This window comes from Takifugu flavidus, chromosome 8 (assembly GCF_003711565.1).
Source record: "Takifugu flavidus isolate HTHZ2018 chromosome 8, ASM371156v2, whole genome shotgun sequence".
In the NCBI taxonomy this organism is placed as follows: domain Eukaryota; kingdom Metazoa; phylum Chordata; class Actinopteri; order Tetraodontiformes; family Tetraodontidae; genus Takifugu; species Takifugu flavidus.
In genome coordinates, this window is record NC_079527.1 from 11168032 (window position 1) to 11191345 (window position 23314).

Consider the following 23314-nt stretch of genomic DNA (forward strand, 5'->3'; position numbering starts at 1 on the left):
GTCTTGAAAGTTTAAGTTTGTGTGTATGAATGACCTAAATCAACCTTAAAGCCTGCTATACCATTACTCTCCCAGCGCTATTAAATTATTTAATGTCTCTGAACTGTCTTCAAGGACAGTTAAAGGTGCAGAAGCTGCAGCTCCGTTGGTCCTCGCCTTCCCAGCCTTCCCAGCTTTTCCATCAGTACCAACTGACCAGTGAACAAAACCCCTCTGTGTCAGTATGCAGCTGCAGCTTCCCAGTTGCCCTGCTTAAAGGGGGTGGGGGGGGGGGGGGGGTCTGTGGACCACAGCCACAGTGTGGAGATGCTGGGGGGTGTTTTTGCGCAGGCACAAATGGCTCATCTCTAATGTAAAGTCTGAATAGAAATTAAGGTTGACTGTAAATGTAGTCAGTCAGACACTTGTCATCAGTGGCTGCCGTGGATGAGAAGCAGCACGGTCCTGTACTGAGTCTCTTGTTCTCCCCCCCATGTCCCCCCCACCCACCACTGCTTGGACTGTTCCATCTCAGTCTGAAAAAAAAATCAGATAGTTGAGGAAGAGTTCTTCATGTCAGGGACTGCTGTAGCCTCCACACTCTGAGCAGCTCCTGGATCACATCAGGTAAAAATCGTCCTGTTTTTCTTCTCTGATCTCAACCTCGGATGGAAATTACATTTGTCTCTTTAGATTGAGCCTCCTCAGTTACCTGAACATGCTGTAGATGAGCATGTTTTCATGTTTACCTTTAGTAAAATAAGATTGCCGCAGTCTTATTTCTGACATTAACTCTAAATGATAAACACTTAACTCTGATGCGCTGTGTTTATGACATATACACATAGTTGTGCTTCCCAACAGATCAACAAATGGACGAGAAGGAGCTCAACGATCCTCTAAACAATGTGCCGCTGATTAAAGGTAACCCAGAGATCTGAGTTTATCATTGTGAATATATAGACATGCTGAACTGTAGCGGCGTCCCACCTGACACGGCACATTTACCAGCTGACAGGCAGAGGGAAAAATCATGAGTCACTCTTAAGAGCATCCATAGCTATTAAAAGGACAGCTGGGTGGCTCCAGAGGGTGATGTAGATGGCTTAGAATAAAACCTGATTTCTATATAATGTCTCATCAGGCGACTCTACATAGAGCTCGCGTCAGCTGATCTTTTGGCGACATTCTCTTGTTATTACACTGTTTTTAAGTGCGTTCTCACATGTGAACGCGAATCCATTTTGCAGGATGAGCAAATTCGCAACGCTGAACTGCGTAACATACAGGCAGCACAATGCGGGCAGTATCCCCCCCGACAACGGCTTCCAGTCACTTCAGTCCCACCATTTACATTTCATGGTCTTAAACTGTTCTGGCTCCCCGTATCGACTGCGCACTACGAGCATTCCGTGCAGGCTGCGCCGACCGCCGGATTGTGTTAAAGAACTCTGTCACTTCCATCAGGGAAGAAACTGACAGAGGGGAAAGGGAGCACGCTGGCTCTAGCCCCCAGCTCTTGAGCTATAAAAAGACTTTCTCCTCCATTTTTTTGCTCTAGCATCACTAGAGGCTGCATATTTCCCACTATTCTCAGTCAGAGAGGTATTTTTATCACTTCGATACCTGCTTAATTACATTTTATTGCTATGTAGCATGTAATGCCCGTGTAAAGATGGCACTTTGATAGATTCCTTTTTATCGTGGTGCAAACACTCGGGCGACTGTACAGGGCTCCCACTCTCATACATATGCATTGGCCTCGTAGGCCTGTACAGGACAGAGTCTGAACCAGCCACCCATTGTCTGGCAGGATGGTCACGTGCACCAGTCAGAGGGCGCCACCAGCCTCTTCCTAGGCTTCGGAGTTTGGGTTTATTTTTAAATGCCGTCTGTGTACGCCTACCACATACAGCCAAATCACAGCTTCGGCAACAAACGCAGCATTTCCCAGCTGCTCCAGCACTCCGATCTGCCCATTTATGGCTTCACATGCTTGACCTGTCCTCGTTTTTCCCTGTGCCAAATGCTTGGGCTGGGATGAGGTCATCTTTTTTTCCTAACCATGGTAGATTAGGGGATCAGGACAATCACCACAGATCTCACATGCCAAGTATTTGTGGGGTTTGTTTCCACCTCTAGGAAACACAACAGAGCCTTGACAACCTCGGCGGCTCTGTTTTCTTTGTGTTTTGTGTACAGTGACACTGTTAACAGATAACACGGACATGCTGCTGCATTAAGGAAGAATTTAAAGTGAAAGCTTTGATACAGATGGCGTTAATGCAGCTGTGTCTATTTCTGGGTTAGCAATTAATTTATGTAATGGTCCCATTTTGATATCTTGGGAAATCATCGAGTATGTCAGCCCTGGTTAAGTTTTTGGGACTGAAACTGAATTAACAGCGCAACTTCCTGAACCTTCTATTTTTGTGTTACTGATTCACCAACCTTCCTTTTTTACTGTGTGCTCTAGTCTCTCGCTCTCTCTCTCCTGCAGTCTGATGAGTTTTTTGAACATGGTCATTTATTTTCTTTTTAATATCACCAACTATTTCTATTTTTTGTCCTGTTTTTGTGGTCAGATGACCTGACCAAGTCAAACACAGGGTCCTCCAGTGACTCTGAAAAAGTGATCCAGCGCTTGAATGATGAACTTCAAGAGGCCCAGGAGTTAGCTAAAATTGAGAAGCACAAATGCAGGGAGCTGCAAGGTAAAAGAAAAAGCACCCAAACATCTACCTGATCAATATTCTGTACCCGAATTTGATTTGGTTTTTAACCAAGAAATAATAATTATGCAGTTCTGGTTCATTCTGAGCGTATTTTTGGATTTAACATATAAAGTATTTGGATTTAATATGGTGATACAAAGACAAAAGCAAATGTTGAAATCCAAGCAAATTCATTTCATAGGTATTCTGGAGGAAGAGAGGAAAGAGAAGAAACAACAAGCTGATGAAGCTGCCAAGCAGATCAAAAATCTCCAAGGTAGAGTTGTGTGCTTGCATTGACCTTCTGTCATTAGGAGCTGATAATTATCTAAAGGCCGGCTCTGTTCGGAACAGGCCAGCTGCAGCACCTCCAAGACGAGATGGGTGTTCTCAGAGAGCAGGCAGGTGTCGTCTCCAGTTCACAGAAGGAGCTGCAGGGTGCACGTGATGAGACGAAGGCGCTGAAACGCGCCCTGGAGTCAGCAGCTTCTGAGCGCGACCACGACGTGGCGGCCGTCCAGGCCAAGCTGTCCACGGTGCTGAAAGACGCAGACAAATGGCGCGAGATGGCCGGCAAGTACGAACGTGAGATCGACAACCTGCAGCGTGACCTTCAACAACAGAGCAAACAGTGGCAGAAAACTGCAGAAATCCAAGGTAATCCCCAGTGAGAGTACCCAAAAATAAAGCCAGAGCAGATACTGCAGTTTGTCTGTTTTCACAGCCAGCGAGCTGCAGTCCATGCAAGTGGAGTGTAACGACCTTCAGAAGGAGTGCGCTGTGCTGCGGTCTGAAAAACAAGACGCAGTCGGTAAACATCAGAAGGAAAGGAGCAGTCTGCAAAGCGAGTGTGCCTCCCTCCGGGCGGAGAAGGAGGACCTCCTGAAAACACAGCAGAAAGAGAAGGCTAACCTCCAAAGCGAGTGCGCAGCACTGCGCTCTGAGAACGAGGCATTGCTGCAGAAACAGAAGCAGCTGGAGAAGGACCTCAGCAGGTCAGAGCACTGCCTCATTTGCCTCTGCTGTCTCCACGCACCTCTCCGTCTGAGCCCTCGCCTCCTGACTTCTGTTATTTTGTCTCCGGTAGTTTGCATTCCCAGAACTCAGAGTTGAGTGGAAATGTCAAAGCCCTGGAGATATCCCAGCAGGAGCTGGAGAAGAGGCTGGAGGCCCTGCAGCTTCAGCACCAGCAGGACAGCACAAACATGCAAGCACAACTGGAGGATGCTGACAGCCGCAGCAAGATTCTGCAGAGAGAGGTTCGACCAGCAGACGCTGTCCCAGTATAGCCAGTGTCCGTATTTAGGCACAGCAGTGTAGTTTATGGATGGGAGATCTGTGGGTCCAAGAGTGACTGTGAAGAAGTCCAAAGCCAGATTTGAGTTCAAAATGTGTCATGAGTGTAAGGAAGGAACTGTTTTCTATCTTAAGTATTGTTTCAGGAAGTGTTTTGTGAAATCCAGCTGTTGGAATTTGAGCACTGTTTAGCTGCAGCTTCCTCTCCGCTCAGCCAAATGTACTCCTCCTGGGATCAGCCTTAGGTGCAGCAGTATATTTAAAACAGTTTGTGCTCTCCACAGTACGAGGAAACGAAAACAGAGCTGTCAGACCTGAAGGAGAAATACGAGCAGGCCGAGCAGGAAAAACGGTCGCTCACAGAAGAACTGGATGACTGCAAAGCCAACATGAAGGAATATGAAGAGAAGGGGACAAAGGTGAGTGCTGGTCACAGGGTCAACATTAAAGAGTGTTCTTTAGTCCTGTTCTACACTAATCACGGCGATGACTAAATTAAGAGACGTGCCGCTCGTGTTCCGAGCTGGCTGCTTTGGTTCTGGGAATGTTGTAAAGGCGTGAATTGACTCCGGCATTAAAAGTGAATCTTGACTTGGATTGACAGTAACAGATAATCTGGGCCCACCTGCTCCGTGTCCGACAGCCGCCCGTGAGTGGGGATTTGTGTAGATGCCAATTACAGGCAGAGATGATGAACTGAGGGGTTTATTAATAAAGCAACACCCGACTAAAGTATGTCCCATTGCAGTTGATTACTATAATATCCCTTCCCTTCTGTAGACGTCCCTATTGCTGCCTGTTCAAGCCATAGTCATCGGCCTTATCCTGGCTTTGCTGTATTGGTGCTTCGGCGCATTGTGGTAGTAAGGTACACATTACTCCTGTCGAGTCAGCCCACATCTCTCATTCTCATCAGTCTTTTCAGCTCATTGCATGAGTTAAACAGGTTTTACTCCCCAGAATGCCTTCCTTATGGGGAAACCCCAAAAACCTTTCCTTTAACCTCTCTAATCATGCGGCTCCAACATCTGACATCTGTTTGTCGTGTCTGGATGGCTAAAGCTAACAGCTGCATTTTTCAGTTAGCTCACGTTGAGCTTATCTGTGTTCCTTAAGGGCCAAGCGGCCTCCTCTGTGCGCCGCACTGCGTTCTCCCTCCGTCAGTCTGAGTGTGATCATGTGATGATGATTCATCTTTGTATCACCACTCTTTTTTTCTTTCCCCAGAAGCCATGGATGTTCTGGGGGCCAGTTGTTGCTGTGGCTTTAACAGCTGTGACTGCTGCTGCACTCTTCAGGACCTGAGGGCAACACACACACACACAAATTTATATTTGTCATGAGATGTCTGTGCACTTGGCCCCTTATCATATCTGTACTATTGATTAGCAGGGCTCCTACTTAACACTGTCTAATAAGATGCTCTATTTTAGATGACTGAGAGGTTAATAAAGAATGTCAGTTCTGTGTAACCAGTTCGTATGTCTGTTATTTGAAGGAGACTTAAGCATACTGTGTTTTTATTTATATTGTAATGATTTAGGGGTTATCAATTAATGAATGTAATCATTTACATACAGTAAATATTCTCAGTAATGAGGACACAAGCCTCAGACGTGTAGGAATACGTCAGTAGATGTTGTGGAGGGCTTTGCTAAGTTGTTGGAGGTTATGAAGTGTTTGCAAAGAGGGTTTTAGTTCGACAGAATTGTCCTGATGGTTGTGAGCACCTTAATCCAGTGTGTCCCTTTGCTTTCCAGCCACGTTTGGTTTCTTTTTTTAGAAAGCTGCTGCACTGAAACGTAACTGGCAGTGAAACTCATCCTTAAATGATAAGTCAGGTATGGATCAGAGCAGAGTCGGTGTGAATGAATGACGTTAGACTCCTAAATAATCTGCACTCTTTTGGAACCTAGCGTATGATTACATTACAGATGAGTTTAATTTATTAGAACGTCTCTCACATGCATGCTTTGTGTTATTTCTGTGGTCTGTACAACAGATTTTTGGTTTAGTGAAGCACATCATCTGTATTTTGTAAAACAAAAATGGGAATTTGTATAGTTCCGTGGGTTTAAAGTGAACCGAATAACTGCTCTGTGATGTAAACGTGACTAATTAAATATCTCAAACTCAACAATGCAACTCATGTTCATTCCACTGAAGCGAGAAATTTAAAGTCATTTTTTATTTTACCTGTTTAATACAAACGCTGTGTCCTGAAATCTCCTTCCCAAGATGCTGATGAATGCGGACGGCTGTGAGCAGAGTTTAGCGGTGAGGGCGGGGTGCCCCCGGGACGGAGGGCAACGTGCAGGATGTTAAAGGATCTAAAAATACACCTGAGGCTCGGTGACAGGTGAAGCTGTTGCTGCGAGTTCCGCGGCTCAGCAGAATCTAAAGAAATGCTAACTGAAGCTAAAGGTCCTCTCCAAACACATACTGCATCATCTCTGGAGCACTTCCTGGTGCATCCACGTGGTCTCCTGCCCTCTCCTAATGCAGCGCTGCTGTAAAGATCAGCCCTGCTCATAAATCTTTGATCAGATTGTGAGGTAACGTGAATTCTGACTGCAGTGGCCTTCACATCTGCTGGAAGATTACAGGGTTAAGCCCTGGGTGCAGTCACGCCCTGTGAGCACACTCGTGGAAGGCCCGTCGCCATAGATACTCTCTGACTCTACGGGATTTCGCCAATTATCAGGTCCCAGCTGCGGGGACGGTCTCCTCCTCATTCTTCTGGGGCGACATCAGCACCGTTGCTTCGTCGTGCAGGCCGTGGTTGTGATGGTGACGAGCCTAATGCGACGCAAAGCTGTGCCTCCACCTTCTCCTCTGTGAGCTCCAGTGAGACAATCATTCCCACGCAGGGCGAGCCTCTCTGCAGAGATGCCGTGACCATTTGTTCTGCTCTACTTTGCATGTAGGTCATGTAGTGGACCAGAGACGCAGCAGAGCGGCAGCTGCTTTCGATGATATAATCTCGGGCTTCACGTGGCCCTGGATGATGTTGCTGGTCCATCTATAGAGAGATGATCGCCTTTAAAACCCAATTCCATCAGAACTGCGCATGGTCCTGCGACAGGAAATCCTGTATGTGCAGGAGCCTGCACAATTTAATGTTCTCGGGGGGGGGAGGCCCTTTGTGTTGCAGTTATGACTGAACTAAAGCATTTCATTCAAGTCATCTTCATCTTTATTTATATAGTATCTCTTATAATCATCTGATCCCCAACAAGCAACAGTGGCAAGAAAAAACCCTTTAACAGGGAGAAACCTTGAGCAGGACCAGGCTCATGTGAGGGGACCCTCCTGCTGATGGGCAGAGGAGGAGGAGGAGAAGGAGGAAGGACAGGTAGAAACAAACGGTGAAATCACGACGTTTACACATAAAGTTATGACCGATGTGATACGCTGACCTCAGCGGTCACTTTAACAGATAGACCGAACGCTTGCGTCCCAGTTCCCCCCCGGGGGGGGGGGTAATAATCAATGACCAACACAGCCTGTTTGCACTCTCATGTTTTTGAATTTTAACTGTCAGAGAGAGACGTGGATTGTTTCCTATTGAGCCTTCAACAGGAGAGCTGGCAAAGAAAGGACAAGAGAGGGGAAATACAAGGAAAGGAAGTGTGGAGCGCTTAAAAATACACACTGGAACCTGGTGGAGTGGTTACTGGTGCAGTACTGGGTGTGTTGTCCAGGGGAGAGATATGGCAGCTGATCTGGATGTCCTGAACTTGTTCGTCATCGCCGGGGCAACGCTGGCGGTCCCCATCTTAGCCTTTGTTGCATCTGTGCTGCTCTGGCCGTCTGCACTTGTTAAGGTTTACTACTGGTAAGATCCCAAAATGCACAGCAGACTTCTGCAGCCCATTTTAAATTAAATTGAGGTTGATGTGTTTTTTCTATTGCTACGACGTTCCTTTGAATAGACGAAATATTAAATATAATAAAAAAAATGGCAAGAAACCAACGACTGAAGATGGAGGAAGAGAGGGGATAGATAAGGTTCTGTGGCTTCAGAAGCAGAAGCAATTCCAGCACAAAGCAATGCACTCTGGGTAAAATGCTGTAAACGTACGTTGAGAACAGGCAGACATGGAGTCTGCCAGCAGGACTTTGGACTCATTTTAGAGATCAGGTGGGGTAGGTAAAGAAAAAATAACAAGGAATGTCTCAGCGGACCTCAGCCAGGATTTGTGTCTTCTCAGAGTGAACATGCTTATCCAGAACATGGTGGCTGTGCTGGGAGCAGAGGGGTAACGACATGTATAATGACATCTTCATGGCTCCCTCAGGTACTGGAGGAGGACTCTGGGCCTGCAGGTGCGCTTCGCAGACTGTGGGGGCTATCGCTTCTGTTACGCCTCCAGGGGAAAGACGGGGACCAGGCCGTCCATTTTGATGCTCCACGGCTTCTCTGCTCACAAAGACACGTGGCTTACTGTGGTCAAGGTCAGGTTCCCTGCTGGGTCACCTGAAGGAACCTGACCTGTCTGGTTGTGGGCTCGAAATCTTCCCCTTAAAATGGGATTTCTTGTGTAAATATCTTGACTTCTTTTCTTTCCATTATTTGTCCCAGTACCTCCCAAAGCATCTGCACATCGTGTGCGTGGACATGCCCGGTCATGAAGGGACGACGCGCACCAACGCCGAGGACTATTCCATCGAGGGGCAGGTTAGAAGGATTCACCAGGTACTCCGATATATGATCACTAATGTGCAGAGGCCTCCGTCGGGTTGGTTTGTTCCCCTAAAAACTTGTTTTCCTTCTCTGGAGTTTGTGGAAAATGTTCATCTGAACAGGAAACCTTTTCACCTGGTCGGAACCTCCATGGGCGGGAACGTGGCTGGAGTCTATGCTGCTTGTTACCCCGACAACATCTGTAGCATGACGCTGATCTGCCCAGATGGTCAGTGGTGTGTGTGTGTGTGTGTGTGTGAATGACTATAGTGGTAGACAGGCCCTGACAAAGGAGGTCAAGGTCCAGTCGCAGGTAAGGGGCACAGTAGGAAGTACATCATTTGGAAGGTGGAGCTAAATGAAACACTCCCAAAGGGATAATTCACCCAAAATATCAATTCTCTGTGAGCCACATTATCCTAAGACGTGTTGCTATGGCAACACATGAACTGAAACACAAGTTGAATGAAGATTTTAGGGTTTGGGTTTTTTTTTTTTTTTACAAACTATTAGAACCGCTTGAACAATTATCACTCACAGTTAAGTTACTCGTCTGAAGAGGGCATCTTTTACAAAAATGTCAAATATTTTACACAAAATGTGATATTGTTTATTGTCTTTTTCTCTTTTAAAAATGGAGGAAAAGTGAAACATGAATCGGGAAGGAAAATGGCCAAACGTTTATCTTCTTTTTACACATTTAAAAATGCTGCAGGAGGGAAAAATTGGCAATGAATCGTGGCACATTCATTTCCTGCATCGTTTAATTTATAAAGATGATGAGCGTGACGATAAAACGTAAATAAATGAAGGGCCACATGTGGGCCACAGGCCAGGTGTGTGACACACACACATGTTGAATTCCAGCTGTTACGCAGTTCTGGGATGTTCGACGTTGGCCTCCTTCCCCAATTCATGAACGGTGCAAAAGACATGAATAAATAACCAATCCTGTGGTGCCATCCAAGAACGTGCCGACCACAGTGGTCAAACACAGCTTGTTCCTTTCTCCTGGTTCTAGTTTATGGAATTAAATGATACTAGAATATTCATTTTCAAGCTGATAAACAGGCAGTGATGGAAGTGTGAGGACGCTCTTACAGACTCGGGGACCCTGGACGCGAAGTGTGCCAGCTGGCCCCCAAACCTCTCATGGAGGAGGCCCCGAGGGCTGTCTGACATGTTCTGCAGCATATTTCAGGACCCATACCCCACTACCCAGAATATGACCCACTTCTCCCATATGCTCAACACACCCCACCAAGAAAGAGTCTTATGCAAGTCTGTGCTGCATTTTTTTAAATGAGCACCCGCAGTTCAGCTTTTGGACTTGTTGATCCGCAGCGAGTGTGTGTGGAAAAACACCTCCCTCTGTGATCACAGTTTGCTCCTTTTGTCCCACAGGTATAAGACACCCGCATGAGACCAAGTTTGACAATCATCTCCAGGACTTGAAGCACAGCGATTACACATTAAACATCCCACTCATCCCGACAACGGTTGAGGAGATGGAGGACATGTTCAGACTTTGTTCTCACGTTCGCTTTAAAATTCCTCAGCAAGTAAGGAAGGCTGGAGTGATCCTGGATGACGTGGCAAGAATAGTTGCATAATCATTCTTTTTCAAATGAGCTGAAGTTTCTGTCTGAATTTGTTCTGATTAGATTCTTCAAGGACTGGTTGATGTCCGCCAGCCTCACAACACATTTTACCATGAAGGTCAGTCCGGTTTGGTGGGAAATAAGTTCCATTTGCAGTATTTTCCATTCCACGTAATCCTACTTCTGTCTTTCTTGTAACAGTTTTTATGGAAATTGTTGAAGAGAAATCAAGATATGCCTTACAGGAGCACTTACATCTGATTACCGCCCCTTTACAAGTGATATGGGGCAAACAAGACCAGGTAATTCCACTGTTCCACTCATAAATGTTGCTGAGTTACATGAAAGGCGCCATTATTTGGATTTCCCCCGCTGGCTGGAGTGTGACTTTCTTTGGTGTCTGTCCAGGTGGTCGATGTCTCCGGAGCCATGGTCATTAAAGAGGTGTTGCCCAAATGCCGAGTGGACATTCTGGAAAACTGCGGACACTCTGTGGTGATGGAGAGGCCTCGCCGGACAGCCAAACTCATCCTGGAGTTCATCATCTTGCAGCAAGACGCCAGGGGTGGCACCAAGAAGTCCTGCTAGGACTATAAATAATTTCACTTCACTGCATTGCTCCACATAGTTCTGCTGCTCAACATGCACTTATGTACAGATGCACAGGCGCATTCAGTAATGAAGTATATTATGGGATACCGCTTTATGGGCATCATGTGGTGGCAATAATAATAAAATAAGACTCCATGCATTCATCTGAATGAGCGTGTGAGTGGATTCATTGCAGAGGTGACTGTGGGTGCTGCAGGACCTCCTCCTCCCTCCGTGTGTGCGCATTTTTGCTGCAGCTAAGGCACAGCTGTCCGCTGCGAACAGCAGTAAACATCACTGGCTATCCGGCCGAGCTTTTATGCACAAACCCGTGCCGGTGCCCCTGGACTTAAACGAGAGGCAGTTGGTAAGAATTTCCTCGAACGGGGAGCCTTAAAACGCCTGTTTCAACCCGAGAGGTACCCACTCAGTGGCTGCTCGCTTCGCATAACGTTAGCTACCTTAGCATATGGTAGCTTGCTAGCTAACAATTAGCCTTCAGGCTACGTTTCTAGGTTGGTACTGGCTTTGTTTTAACAATGCATACCTTACTGTACTGAATAATTAAGAACGTTGTTGAGTTTGAAACTGATGCTATTATTATGTCGGTAGCTATAACTGGGGGGAATTTACAAGCTGGACCGTAAACGTCTCATTCCCTTAGCCTCCATTCTCCACTTCATTAACGTTAGATTCATCCCTCTTCATCTGCAGCGATGCAGCTTATAACCACCAAGTTTCACCTGTTGTTCACGAATCCCATCCTAATGTAACGTTGTATACAATCAGGAAGAAAAGTTTACTGCTGACCTGAAAGAATTGAAAACCAGACATTATGGAACTTTGCCCAAATAATTCGGCTGCATCAGCAGATTCATCGGACAAATACTCGGATTTAGTTCCCTTTTCTGTGAAACACTAACCCGACCTGATTTACAAACCCACCAAAGAGACATTGATCTGGGATTATCTAGTCAGAATTGTGCTCTGCTAACAAGGACTGGTGCTTTATTGAAAATAACAGCACCTTCATTTAATCCACATGTGATCCAACAGGCTTGCACACAAAGATGTCATGACGAATGTATCGGTACTCATCATAATCTTTATGGCTGTTGCAGATCATCTGTAAAACCAAAAACCAGACAAGCCCACAACTCTTTCCCTTATATTTGCTTCTGGAAAGGAGGGACCTGCTCTACAAATGGATAATGGAGACTGGGGACATAGGGTAAGAGGTCCCAAAAATCCTTCATGTCTTAAATGTATCCTTACTGTGGCTGCGTGATTATAAAGCAGCTGCGTTATCACCTTCTCTGGGATGAAAGTGGTTAATTTCTAATGAGGCTTTGGCTCTTGATGTCTTTCTGCCCTGCGGTGTTAGATGACTACCCCTGTCACCTTGAACGTGGGAGGCCATCTGTACACCACGAGCTTATCCACCCTGCAGCGTTACCCAGACTCCATGCTTGGTGCCATGTTCCGGGGAGATTTCCCAACCACCCGTGATTCCCAGGGGAATTATTTCATCGATCGAGACGGAACCCTTTTCCGCTACGTCCTCAACTTCTTGCGGACTTCCGAGCTCACCCTGCCCGTGGACTTCACGGAGACGGACCTCTTGAGGAAAGAGGCAGACTTCTACCAGATCGAACCCCTGATCCAGTGCCTTAATGACCCCAAGCCGCTGTACCCACCTGACATCTTTGAGCAGGTCGTGGAGGTCTCCAGCACCCGTAAATTGTCCAAATATTCCAACCCCGTGGCCGTCATCATCACGCAGTTAACAATCACCACAAAGGTTCACGGGCTTTTGGAGGGCATTTCTAACAACTTCACAAAGTGGAACAAACACATGATGGACACCAGAGACTGCCAGGTGTCGTTCACCTTCGGACCGTGCGACTACCATCAGGAGGTGTCTCTGCGGGTCCACCTTCTGGAATATATCATGAAACAAGGTTTCACCATCCGTAACACTCGCGTGCATCACATGAGCGAACGTGCGAACGAGAACACGGTGGAGCATCACTGGACTCTCTGCAGACCAGCTCACAAAGTGGAGGATTGAGTTTTAATGCGGCCGAGGCTGCCTGATCTCTCTTAATATTATTTAAAATGATAAAAACTAGTTCTCTGTGTTAGAATTGTATCACAAATAATGTTTTTTAGCTGGCACAGTGTGAAACTCCAAACCAAGGAATACCTATAGACTGGTTTAACACTTTTGTATCTGTGCCACAACCTATTTAGATTTTTACAAAATTCCCCAGAAATGCAAACATTAAATGTCAATTTTATTTACAAGTGTTATTCTATTATCCACAGATGATGCTTAAAATATGATGTGCTTTATAGTATTGTGATTCAAACCTGCATCTTTTTATTTGTAAGCCAGGAAAAATGGGAACAACTGACCAGGACTATGGAAAAATGTCAATTTTAGATTATATTCCATACCCATTGAGTTTTTGTGTTACAAAGACTGCGATGAGGAACTTGGACAACAGCTCAAAAAGTAGTGTAGCCCAGTTTTTTCCTTAGATTAGTCTTAGCTGTGTTTTATCTTGTGTGGTACTAGTTCTTAACCCCCATGTCATTGTTGCATATGTCCAACTGTCTCGTGTATGTATTTGTTGTGTGCCTTTGTACAATTATGTTAAAGTGTTACATCCCAGAACTCAAGACAATGGTGCTTTGGGTCATTCCAGCCAAAATAAATTGATTGTGTATTTATTGCTCATTGATTTGTGCACTCTTGTGGATCTTTGCACCTTCATATTTTAGGCTAAAGCTCCCTTAAATAGCCAACACGCAAGAAGTATTTACGTTCTCATTGAGCTTAAACATGATGGCAAAATGTTATATTTTTTCCCCCCGAAATGGATTTGGCTTAAGATTTTGGCCTGATATTGTTCATGTTGAACTATTTTGCCACAAGCTTAGTTTTATTTGGATTTTTGTGTCAACAGGTCTCTGTGGAATCACTTCATTTACGCCAAGTGACCCATTTTTATATGTAGCTACAGTGTGAAGGGTGTGTAAGATAGAAGCACTGTAAATGAATCAGGCTAGACTGAAGGGTTTCATCCAGTCTAATCCCATACAATCATTAAGCCTAAACTACATAAATATAAACAACCAGGTACTCACCGCCATACGTTGATATATGATATACAAAAGAAGCCTATTTCATAATGGAAACGGATTGGAAAGAAAGGGAAATATATATTTTTACTAAAATAAAACTGATATTTTAAGGACTTATTTTGGGAACCCGACTGACTGGGTTTTCACCGGCCTTCACACTGAACATTAACACTAATATTTATATGCACCAAAAATGCCATTGCAAGAGAAAATACATTTGTTGTTTTAGAATTCTTTAAAGGTTTAGTTTTATAAATGCCAATATTTCTAGAAATTTTACATCATACATATTCAAAAACAGGCTTATACATAACATACATAAACGGCATACAGCCGGATGTGACGACATGTCTTGGGGATGCTCGATTTCTAGTACGGAGTTTCCCTGAGTCATTTTCCAGATGAGGGTACGCTCTTTTTCTTACGGCGATATAGCAAAACGAGCGCACCCTCCGTTGACAGCAAGGACAGAAACTCCTCCATGTTATCATTGATTCACCTGAATCTGTGAGGATTTTCCACTCGAGAATGCTGACCATTTCCTGACGAGAGACCAATTTTGCGTAGCAGCTGTGATGTTTTTCAAAAACAAGAACATTGGCTATTTAATGAGCCTCGTCCCCGGTAAACGTCGTTTGGGGGTTTATAGGTTTCTCCCCATCTTCTTTTGCATCGGGGGAGTCATGGAGTGGATTATGATCAACGTGAGGATAGGAAAAGAGACTTTTTGTGAGTTCTGGTTTAAAAGTGGCATCTGATCGTTTGACTGGTTCCTATAATGTTGCGAACAGCTAACACGCTAGGCTGTAGTTTGTGTAATTTGCACTCCGGAAATGAAGATTGAGTGTCACATTTGAGTCCTTCCTGTCTCACAAGTACCGGTACACTCTCCGGAACTTTAACGTTTTTCACTGCAACTTTAAACTACACCGACCTGTGTATATATATATTTTAAAATTTAAAGTAGTACTTCTTAATCTAAAGTTGAAAAAAACAATAAAAGCCTCTTTGTTTCAGTGTGTGCTCACATCATGACATCATATCCAAATTCTCATTATTATTCTCATAATTTCTCATTATTTTGTCCTCCCAGATGATGTCTACAGAAGAAAAAGGTCAGAACGAGAGTACGAGCAGAAGATTTCAGCCGGTTCAATAACTGTCACCGAACCTGCATCCAAGTGAAGGCTGCTGCCTGCTGACGGACTACATTACCCATCAGCCCGGGGTGGAGTCGCTATTATAATGGTTTAACTGTTGTAAATATCTGCAATGGAAGACGCATGAGTGAACAGCTGATGATTTCCAACATGCATCCTTTATTGTTAAAATGGTCCTCAGTTTAAAGAACATTAGCAGTCACTATATTGGTGTTAATTCAAATGAAATAATGTCAAGAACAGTTGGATTAGTCTGTTATGTTTTTTAAAAACAAAAACAAAAAAACAGCACACGTAAAGACAAAGCCAGACTAAGAATAAAGACTACATTATTTTTTGTATTATTAAGTATCTTTGATTATTTGACACATACATTCAATACAGACAAAACTTTTTTTTTAAAGATAAGATTTATCCTATCTTAAAATACACATTTTAAAGACGCTCAAAAGGTAATTATGTGAATTATATATTTTATTCCAGTTTGCATAGAAAACCCCTCACATTATAATCTTGCTTTGATCATTTTCAGTTGTACCAGCCCACAGGGAGAGACTGCAGACAGATGAAGCTGTACGGGTAGTTTGCCAGCACGACGGGATTCCCGTCAAGCCTCACCTCTTCCATTTTGGTCCTCACGTAGTAGCTGGTGTTCCCCTTGCAGAATGTCTCATCCGTTATTGCTTCTATCTTGTTGTTCTGCAGAAAGTAGGATGTGAAATCATGCATCCAGCAGTTAGCTGCTGCAGAACTTTAACACCTGCGATTTACGATCGAGCTTACCTGTAGGTGCACGACATGAAGAGACTCTGGGAGGTGCGGCACTGATGTCAGTTCATTGTCCCCGAGGTAAAGATAAGCCAGTTTTGTGAGTTTCTGGAGGGGGAAACAGCCAACTAATCAGCTGCTTGAGGAAGCAAAGCTATAAAGATATGAAAATTGTCAGAAACCTTCCAACATAAAAGGATTTCTCCACAGACTTACTTTAAAAGCAGTGGCCTTTACGCCACTGCTTTTAAGTTTGTTGAAATTTGCGTTGAACAAGACTAGCTTGGCAGGCAGCATGGGCAGTTTAGTCAGTCTGTTTTCTGCAAGGATCAACTCCTCAAGATTGTGAAGATTCGCAAAAGCGCCGACGTCTATCTCGGCAATGAGATTCCCAGCCAGGTCGATTCTTCTCAATGTGACTGGGTGTTAAAGAGAGAGACGTCAGGAGGCGTCCAGCACACTTCAGGAATACTTCACAACTGATATCACATCTCTACCCATGTCTCCAAAGTCTTTGTTCCGTATTTTTCTGATTTTATTGAAGCGTGCGTACAGATAGCCAGTTTCCTTTGGAAGTACTGGAACGGCTGACATCTCGGGGGACACCTCCTCGCAATAAACAGAACCACTGAGGCAGACACACAGCAGACATGTTGGAAGCTCTGAAACACACAGAATCCCACCACCCTGATGTTAAAATTAAAAGTGCACTAATTGGGCTGGATGTGCTCTGCAGACAGATTAGATGAGGACACTTGAGTGTCCCTGGTAGATTACATAATCTGGCCTTTAGTAACATTCAAAAAAAAATGTGGAAGAATGCCTCAGCAAGCGTTGCATAATCAGCTTTGAAACACTTGTTGGAAAAAAAACAAAACTATTCATGGGCTAAAACAGTGCTTACCAATGGCTTTTGGAGCTATTGTAGCGTCTGCGTCGCGAAGGATCGCATCACCTGGAGAGTTTACAACAGGTTGCTGTAAAAAAATACATGTTTTTACTTGACTCCTCAACTCTCGGCCTTGTTTTGCATCTCCTTCACCTGCTAAACTACAACATGTCATTTTACCTCTGGCCTCCTCGCTGGTTTGGGTTGTGCGGCTGCAGACAGTATCCATGGGAGCAAAATAGATGTGAAAAATAAAGTCCCGCTTTGCATCTTTTTTTTTTCTCGCTGGTGAAACAGCCACCGCCTTCCACACTGGATTCTGAGGTAAATGTGGGCAGGAAAAAAATTTTCCATCCAGTTTTTTAGCAGCTCAGAGTAAGAATCAAATATTAACTCCATATATGCTGTGTTTATGTGGTCAAGATTGTTCCTCAGACCTTATAATTTAATGATTATATTGATAGTATTTGCCAATTCAAGTGTTAGGATCAGAGAAAGAGAAGAAAATGTTTACACTGATCCAGTCAGTACCTCCAATCAATGTCCATTCTTTGTCTTTAAGTCTTTCTGAGGTCATTTCCTGAAGCACTGATGGTGCCTGTTTCTAAGGAAAAGGTTTAGCTTTGTTACCTGAAATACAAACTAGTCCATCCCAGGTGCTGGAGCTTGTCCCAGCAGTAACAGGGGAGAGCCAGGAACACCCCCTAGACAGGTCACCAGTCCACCACGGGACACACACTTCCACCTGACCTTCATGTTTCTGGACTGTGGGAGGAATCCCAGACTGGCACAGAGAGAACGCAGGACTGCGTACAAACGTACCTCAGCAAAAACCAGAAATCTCCGATCTTCATGTCAGGCACCCAGAACAACGCGAACAGCTACAGTGTCCCCAAACAAACCACACGGGCTGTTGTGGCCTCAGGGGCAAAACGCGGCGGTTGACCTTTACCTTTGACCTTGCAGTAAACCCACAGGAGTGCCAATTTTATGGCTGGCAGCAGCACTAGGACCCAGAAGCAGAGTCTATAAAAGGGGTTGGGCAGCACATCAGGGCCTTTCCTACTGCACCACACACACCTGAGAGAGGAGCCAGGCTGACATTTTGTTTGGTGAGTTTTCTTAAACTAAAGAGGCTTGAATTGTGGTTTTATTTTAACTATAGAGAAACATAGTGAAGTTCTACAAATATTGTACTTCCTCTGGAGTTTTTGGTTGTATTGGATGAGATTTAACATAAGTAAATAATATAGGGCTTTTAAAACCATTTAAGTCTGTAAAGCTCATTACTGCAGTTTTTAGTTTTATAGTTTGCCTGCATCTGTTAGGGGAGGGAATTATAAAAACAAATGCATTAGTATTCAAGCAGTTAGCCAATGTTTTGGCCATGATTCTCATTTTAAACGGGGCATTTCTTTTCTTCTAGGAGATCTTCGGTCAAGGTAGCCAAGTTCCCAATTGTGTTCTGTGGTTTAACTCAACTCGTGTTTGTTGTGAAGTGGTGAATGAGGTTTTCACCTGTTCAGGCCTTGTCAATAAACTATATCCCTATTTCCTGCCTCTATCTTCATTCAATATCAATGCAGGTGCCACAGTTGCATTCGTGTGTGACCAGATATCAGCATATTTATGCAAGGTTAACCCTGCACACCGCAAATCTTTACGTTTAGGCCACCATGAATTGCCCTAAGTGTCCTCTTTACAGATTATAAATAATAGAGCGTGGGACGATCTTGTAAGGGGCCAGCTGTCAAGAATGCACCGTATATTTGCGTTACTGTGCATTAATGCTTGCGACAAATGTATGGTTGCAAATAATAACGAGTATAATAATAATAATAATAACGACTGGGGTGAAACGCTGTACAGCTGGGGGAAAAATGAAAAATGGTATCGTCCTTTACGAAACGTTGGCTCGCTGAAATACGATTTAATCGCTGTAAATGTATATATATTTTTAGTGTTACGGAAATAGATTTCGATTAGTAATATCAGCGCTGGGTACATTATATAAGGCAGATGTGGAGGGGGGGAAAAAAAAAGGAGGAACTACAAGTGCCAATGTGACGGAAGTGGTACTGCCCTGAGCGCTCAGCGAGACGGAGGACGGAGGCTGAATCGTCCAGAGAGAAAAAAGGCAAGATTAAAAGTCGCCAATATTGTAAGTGCAATCCTCGCAATTCACAAGGCGGTACTAATGCTTTAGCACCCGTAGCGCTCGGTTTCTGTCGCCTGTTTGATCGGGTTGGGCCGAATCTCGTCTTGAAAGCCATCGGGCTAACGGAACTGACTAGCTGGATTTGTGAAGGGCTATAGGCGTTTAGTTCGACGAGAAGCTAATGCTAGATAACGGTACAGCTAATGCTACGCGGGGCTAACCGACGGACGGATTTCATGACACTTTGTTCTGACAGGCTCGTCATTCTGGGCGGGCCGTGGTACGGCTGGCGAAAATAAATTAAACGCTTAAAAAAAATACTCCGCGGGGCAGCATCTGACACTGATTCTTAATAAATCCTGCAGACGTATATCACGAGCACCTATAGCTCGACATTTAAAAAAAACAACCCCAAAAAAAAACCACAAAAAAAAAAACCCTCAACCAAATCCGGGCTTTGCTTTCGCTGGCCTAGCTAACCAGCCTTCCCGTTAGATAGCGGCACCTATACATTAGACGACGGTAGCCAGAAAAAAACGTGAACATCCCCGCGCATTCCGCCATTAATGTTGCGCTGGAGTGTGTATTTCGGCATCTGACGTGGGTTTTCATCGTAATTATGTGAAACAAACGCGAAAAATGGTTCGCTTGTATCGGCTAGCGCAACGCATAATCGCGCTAGCGTTGCTCCTATATCAAGGGAGGACATTAATACCTGCCCCGGGAAGGGTACGACTGGGTTAGCAGGTGTCGGGCGGAGCGTCAATCGAGTCAGCAAATTCCTTATAATCTTTCATCTATAACGCCGTCATAATGGTTCATTGGCATCGCAACTGTAAATTCAGCCCTTTAAATCCGTCAGAAATGACGAGCTATACGAGCAACGCGATGGAGAATGAAAGTGGCTAACGTTAGCCGCTAAACTGGGCTAGCTAACTGGCTGACCCAGTTGCTAAGAGGCCCAGTTCGCAGTGCCGATTTCCCGTCGAATCTAACGGTTTTCCTACGGCCCATCGTGTATCTAAGCAAATTAGACCGGGTTTGCTTTGGAGATCAGCACACACGCGATACCCAGCGCGACAGCGGCACTCCATTTTGAGACGTAGCCGCTCATGTCCGTGTATCTTGTGTCCCCCAGTGTGAAAAATGGATAAGAGCGACCTGGTACAGAAGGCTAAGCTCGCCGAGCAGGCTGAGCGCTACGACGACATGGCCGCGGCCATGAAGTCGGTGACGGAGCAAGGTGGGGAGCTGTCAAACGAGGAGCGCAACCTTCTGTCCGTTGCCTACAAGAATGTGGTCGGTGCGCGCCGCTCATCCTGGCGCGTCATCTCCAGCATCGAGCAGAAGACCGACGGCAACGACAAAAAGCAGCAAATGGCCCGCGAATACCGGGAGAAGATCGAATCCGAGCTGCAGGAGATCTGCCACGATGTGCTGGTGAGCCCCCCTTTCTGCTTTCCCTTTCGTTGGCAGCTCTTGGAGCTGTAATTGCAGATGTGTGTGTATCTGAGAGATCACCCGAGGCTCTGTGTCTGCTTTCAGGCGCTACTGGACAGCTATCTCATCACCAACGCCACCGCTCCTGAGAGCAAGGTGTTCTACCTGAAAATGAAAGGCGATTATTTCAGATACCTGTCTGAGGTTGCATCCGGGGATGCCAAGAAGGGTAAGTAGCGTATCGTCAGTGTATTGTGCCTCTTTGTGCACTGCAGCAATACAATATGGGTATAAAAAAAAACATGCAAATAAACAGTAAATTCCAGTACACTGTAAATAACGGCGCCTTTTTGGCTTTGATTTCTGTCTACAGAGACAACGGACAACTCCCAGCAGGCGTACCAACAAGCTTTCGACATCAGCAAAGGGGATATGCAGCCGACGCACCCCATCCGTCTTGGTCTGGCCCTCAACTTCTCGGTCTTCTACTATGAAATCCTCAACAATCCGGACAAGGCCTGCAGCCTGGCTAAGACGGTACGGCCTATGAAATAATAGTCAAGTGTAGCTTGCGCGCGTTTTGAGGGGAAACAATTGAGCCTGATCGGGTTTCGGTGTTTTTAAGTGGTTAAAGTCTGTGTGTTTCAGGCATTTGATGAGGCCATCGCTGAACTTGACACCTTGAACGAGGATTCCTACAAAGACAGCACCCTGATCATGCAACTACTAAGGGACAACCTGACTGTAAGTGTGGCGCTGCGGCTCCTTGTGATGGGCGTTTCACACCAATCACCAATAATTGACGTTTTTGTGTTTATTTCCAGCTGTGGACATCAGAAAACCAGGCAGATGAGGGGGAGACCGGAGACGGGGAAAACTAATGGAATTGCACTGTTAATCCACCCACACTCTTATCTTAAACACAGACAGCTTATATACACCCCCCCCCTCCACTCCATCAGCTCCTCCCACTTCTGTATGACAAGCAGCCTGAATTGCCCCCGACCGACTAGTTTGCCCCTCTCAGTCGACTGTGAGGTGACAGGGTAATTAGCAGATTCCGTCATTTTGTTGAAACATGTGGTATTGATTAGTGAGTCCATGTCGCTGTTGTTTTCGTCAGCTTTCTGTGGATGTCCGTGAGTAGCGAATGAGACGGCGTGAAAGGTTGCTGGCGTGGTCCGGGGGGGGGGAAGGGGCTGGTTGTCGTGAATCGTGATGGTCCTTCCAAATCCCTTTGTCCTAGCTAGTTTGTGGTGCATTTTTCCGCTCCCCAACCCTCCGCTCTTGAGTTAGGGTCTCTCCCCTCGTGGTCGCCCCCACTTCCTGGCTGTGTCGTACGGTATTTAACCTGGCAGTAGATTTCCACCAAACACTGTGATGGTCCCGGGCGGTCCTCGCGTTCCGATCCTGGCAGACACGCTCCAACCCCGTGCTCACCTAGCTGCAATTCTCCTGGGGGTCATACAGAAAGGAGGCGGGCTGTATTGTGACACTGACATCTTGGTGTGACGCTCCTCGATCATGTTCACAAACTCACCACTTTGCAAATTTTTAAGGGACCTCTAAAATTGTCATTATAGATCTGTTCAGACATTCCACATTAGACTCCTAGAAAGGCGATGTTCCTTTTTTTTTTTTTTAATTATTATTTTTAACTAAGTATGGATTGTCATTGTAGTTTTATTCACTGTTCAGGTGCTGCTTGATCTCAGTACTTTGGAAATTGTTTGTGCGTAAATGTGGTTCCATGTATTTTGCAAGATTGACTATCATCTGTATGTTAAACTAACCTTTTATTGATGTTAATTGAAAAAAAAACGAGTCTTACCACACTGTATCATTCCTGCTTGCAGAATATTTCCCAAACGGTTTTCCATTCCCTCAGCCACCCCTCCCCCCCCCCCCCGAAAAAAAAGACAAAAAAATCTGTGCCTGGCTTTCTTTTACAGCCTCTTGTCATCAAAGTGGCGGCGCCCGCCCCGTTTCTTTCTTTCTTTCTTTCTTTCTTTTTTTGTTTTTTAGAAACGTCAATTTTAATGCTAAAGTTGCTTTTTAACCAGGTGTGTTTGGTGTTTAAGACGGCTGGTTTGGAACCATCGCCTGAAAACAAAACCAACTCAAAAAAAACAATAAAAAAAACAAAACAGAAAAACAAAAAAAAAAAGAATAAAAAATCAGGCGTTTTGAAGTTTGGACAAGCGTAATCCTGACCCATCGGTTCTGGAAAGAGGCTCAGTGTCACAATACCATTTCTCACCACGACATTCCACGTATCGTAGTTGAAAACACCGTTCCATATTCTAGCTGACAGTCTGTTCCTGACAAACGCTCCGACCAATTGAAATCTTCTGTTTGAGAAAAAAGAAAAGAACAAAAAAAAAAAAAACATGTCAGTTTATTATTATGCTTGATGAAAATGCAGTTAGTGAATGTGGAACGAAGCCTGTCTGTATATCAGGTATCTTGCTTTGTTTTTACTGACAAGTCTTATGGCTAAAATTTGCTTCTGTAACAGTCTATTACCCAGTGCACACACGTGGTTGTGAAAATTTAGAATAGCTCTGAAAAGCAATGACGAAAAACGGCGATAAAACAATGGTTGGTGTAATTCTAGCTTTGTGTTTATGTATCTTAAAACCATTCTAGTTTCACTCTACATGTAAGAAATAGGAAAAGTGTCAAAGACCATTCAGTGAAATAAAGTTTCGTTTAAGATAACAGGCAAATTATGTCTTTTTTACCCCCCTCTTTTCTTTGTTTATAGGGATCAAATATAAAGTACTGCTCGCACCTTCACTAATTAATTTAGTATTTATTAAATTGGCGGTTTAATCGTGGAAAATAAACCCCTGATCGAGCAGCGGACTTTATGCAGAAA

The 23314-nt window shown here is 44.7% G+C and overlaps 6 protein-coding genes across 11 annotated transcripts; 5 read left to right on the top strand and 1 right to left on the bottom strand.

Moving 5' to 3' along the window:
* The first annotated feature begins 514 nt into the window (after positions 1-514).
* slmapb (sarcolemma associated protein b) lies at positions 515-6129 on the top strand. 2 transcript variants are annotated; one of them, XM_057040914.1, is made up of 10 exons: positions 515-606; positions 844-903; positions 2565-2693; positions 2896-2970; positions 3048-3350; positions 3418-3688; positions 3781-3952; positions 4274-4408; positions 4770-4857; positions 5217-6129. In XM_057040914.1, the coding sequence occupies exons 2-9, from the start codon at positions 852-854 to the stop codon at positions 4851-4853; spliced, it is 1221 nt and encodes a 406-aa protein (XP_056896894.1). In that variant the 5' UTR covers positions 515-606; positions 844-851; the 3' UTR covers positions 4854-4857; positions 5217-6129. The 2 variants fall into 2 exon arrangements, with proteins under 2 accessions (XP_056896894.1, XP_056896895.1); XM_057040915.1 differs by lacking the exon at positions 4770-4857.
* Positions 6130-7124: 995 nt separating this feature from the next.
* Positions 7125-11038, top strand: abhd6b (abhydrolase domain containing 6, acylglycerol lipase b). Its single transcript, XM_057040959.1, has 8 exons — positions 7125-7827; positions 8291-8447; positions 8575-8688; positions 8773-8905; positions 10081-10238; positions 10341-10395; positions 10479-10579; positions 10686-11038. The coding sequence occupies exons 1-8, from the start codon at positions 7703-7705 to the stop codon at positions 10863-10865; spliced, it is 1023 nt and encodes a 340-aa protein (XP_056896939.1). The 5' UTR covers positions 7125-7702; the 3' UTR covers positions 10866-11038.
* A 36-nt stretch (positions 11039-11074) lies between these two features.
* On the top strand, positions 11075-13611 carry kctd6b (potassium channel tetramerization domain containing 6b). Of its 3 annotated transcripts, none has more exons than XM_057040949.1 (3): positions 11075-11235; positions 11990-12099; positions 12253-13611. In XM_057040949.1, exons 2-3 carry the CDS (start codon positions 12073-12075, stop codon positions 12937-12939), a joined length of 714 nt encoding a protein of 237 aa, XP_056896929.1. In that variant the 5' UTR covers positions 11075-11235; positions 11990-12072; the 3' UTR covers positions 12940-13611. The 3 variants fall into 3 exon arrangements, with proteins under 3 accessions (XP_056896929.1, XP_056896930.1, XP_056896931.1); XM_057040950.1 differs by having other exon boundaries at positions 11116-11383; XM_057040951.1 differs by having other exon boundaries at positions 11120-11287.
* Positions 13612-14388: 777 nt separating this feature from the next.
* LOC130530078 (ubiquinol-cytochrome-c reductase complex assembly factor 5) lies at positions 14389-15519 on the top strand. Its single transcript, XM_057040957.1, has 2 exons — positions 14389-14747; positions 15112-15519. Exons 1-2 carry the CDS (start codon positions 14594-14596, stop codon positions 15201-15203), a joined length of 246 nt encoding a protein of 81 aa, XP_056896937.1. The 5' UTR covers positions 14389-14593; the 3' UTR covers positions 15204-15519.
* ognb (osteoglycin, paralog b) lies at positions 15112-17608 on the bottom strand. 2 transcript variants are annotated; one of them, XM_057040943.1, is made up of 7 exons: positions 17466-17608; positions 17016-17154; positions 16851-16923; positions 16444-16608; positions 16163-16365; positions 15962-16054; positions 15112-15877 (listed from the first exon to the last, which is right to left on the bottom strand). In XM_057040943.1, the coding sequence occupies exons 2-7, from the start codon at positions 17103-17105 to the stop codon at positions 15707-15709; spliced, it is 795 nt and encodes a 264-aa protein (XP_056896923.1). In that variant the 5' UTR covers positions 17106-17154; positions 17466-17608; the 3' UTR covers positions 15112-15706. The 2 variants fall into 2 exon arrangements, with proteins under 2 accessions (XP_056896923.1, XP_056896922.1); XM_057040942.1 differs by lacking the exon at positions 17466-17608 and adding an exon at positions 17367-17398.
* A 1149-nt stretch (positions 17609-18757) lies between these two features.
* On the top strand, positions 18758-23154 carry LOC130530072 (14-3-3 protein beta/alpha-1-like). 2 transcript variants are annotated; one of them, XM_057040947.1, is made up of 6 exons: positions 18758-18996; positions 20132-20433; positions 20539-20662; positions 20807-20970; positions 21082-21177; positions 21258-23154. In XM_057040947.1, the coding sequence occupies exons 2-6, from the start codon at positions 20140-20142 to the stop codon at positions 21312-21314; spliced, it is 735 nt and encodes a 244-aa protein (XP_056896927.1). In that variant the 5' UTR covers positions 18758-18996; positions 20132-20139; the 3' UTR covers positions 21315-23154. The 2 variants fall into 2 exon arrangements, with proteins under 2 accessions (XP_056896927.1, XP_056896928.1); XM_057040948.1 differs by having other exon boundaries at positions 18849-18972.
* Positions 23155-23314: the final 160 nt, after the last annotated feature.

What these genes read in the sequence shown, in the direction of transcription:
- abhd6b (XM_057040959.1), top strand. Translation starts at nt 7,703, where the DNA reads ATGGCAGCTGATCTGGATGTCCTGAACTTGTTCGTCATCGCCGGGGCA. An exon ending in CTTGTTAAGGTTTACTACTG is followed by an intron (nt 7,828 to 8,290) that starts GTAAGATCCCAA and finishes TGGCTCCCTCAG; the next exon opens with GTACTGGAGGAGGACTCTGG. An exon ending in CAACACATTTTACCATGAAG is followed by an intron (nt 10,396 to 10,478) that starts GTCAGTCCGGTT and finishes TTCTTGTAACAG; the next exon opens with TTTTTATGGAAATTGTTGAA.
- ognb (XM_057040942.1), bottom strand. An exon ending in AATAGCTCCAAAAGCCATTG is followed by an intron (nt 16,609 to 16,850) that starts GTAAGCACTGTT and finishes TGTGTGTTTCAG; the next exon opens with AGCTTCCAACATGTCTGCTG. An exon ending in TAAAGGCCACTGCTTTTAAA is followed by an intron (nt 16,055 to 16,162) that starts GTAAGTCTGTGG and finishes TTCCCCCTCCAG; the next exon opens with AAACTCACAAAACTGGCTTA.
- kctd6b (XM_057040949.1), top strand. Translation starts at nt 12,073, where the DNA reads ATGGATAATGGAGACTGGGGACATAGG. An exon ending in ATGGAGACTGGGGACATAGG is followed by an intron (nt 12,100 to 12,252) that starts GTAAGAGGTCCC and finishes CTGCGGTGTTAG; the next exon opens with ATGACTACCCCTGTCACCTT.
- LOC130530072 (XM_057040947.1), top strand. Translation starts at nt 20,140, where the DNA reads ATGGATAAGAGCGACCTGGTACAGAAGGCTAAGCTCGCCGAGCAGGCT. An exon ending in ATCCGGGGATGCCAAGAAGG is followed by an intron (nt 20,663 to 20,806) that starts GTAAGTAGCGTA and finishes TTCTGTCTACAG; the next exon opens with AGACAACGGACAACTCCCAG. An exon ending in CCTGCAGCCTGGCTAAGACG is followed by an intron (nt 20,971 to 21,081) that starts GTACGGCCTATG and finishes TGTGTGTTTCAG; the next exon opens with GCATTTGATGAGGCCATCGC.
- slmapb (XM_057040914.1), top strand. Translation starts at nt 852, where the DNA reads ATGGACGAGAAGGAGCTCAACGATCCTCTAAACAATGTGCCGCTGATT. An exon ending in GAAAACTGCAGAAATCCAAG is followed by an intron (nt 3,351 to 3,417) that starts GTAATCCCCAGT and finishes CTGTTTTCACAG; the next exon opens with CCAGCGAGCTGCAGTCCATG. An exon ending in ATGAAGAGAAGGGGACAAAG is followed by an intron (nt 4,409 to 4,769) that starts GTGAGTGCTGGT and finishes TCCCTTCTGTAG; the next exon opens with ACGTCCCTATTGCTGCCTGT.
- LOC130530078 (XM_057040957.1), top strand. Translation starts at nt 14,594, where the DNA reads ATGTTTTTCAAAAACAAGAACATTGGCTATTTAATGAGCCTCGTCCCC. An exon ending in GATAGGAAAAGAGACTTTTT is followed by an intron (nt 14,748 to 15,111) that starts GTGAGTTCTGGT and finishes TTGTCCTCCCAG; the next exon opens with ATGATGTCTACAGAAGAAAA.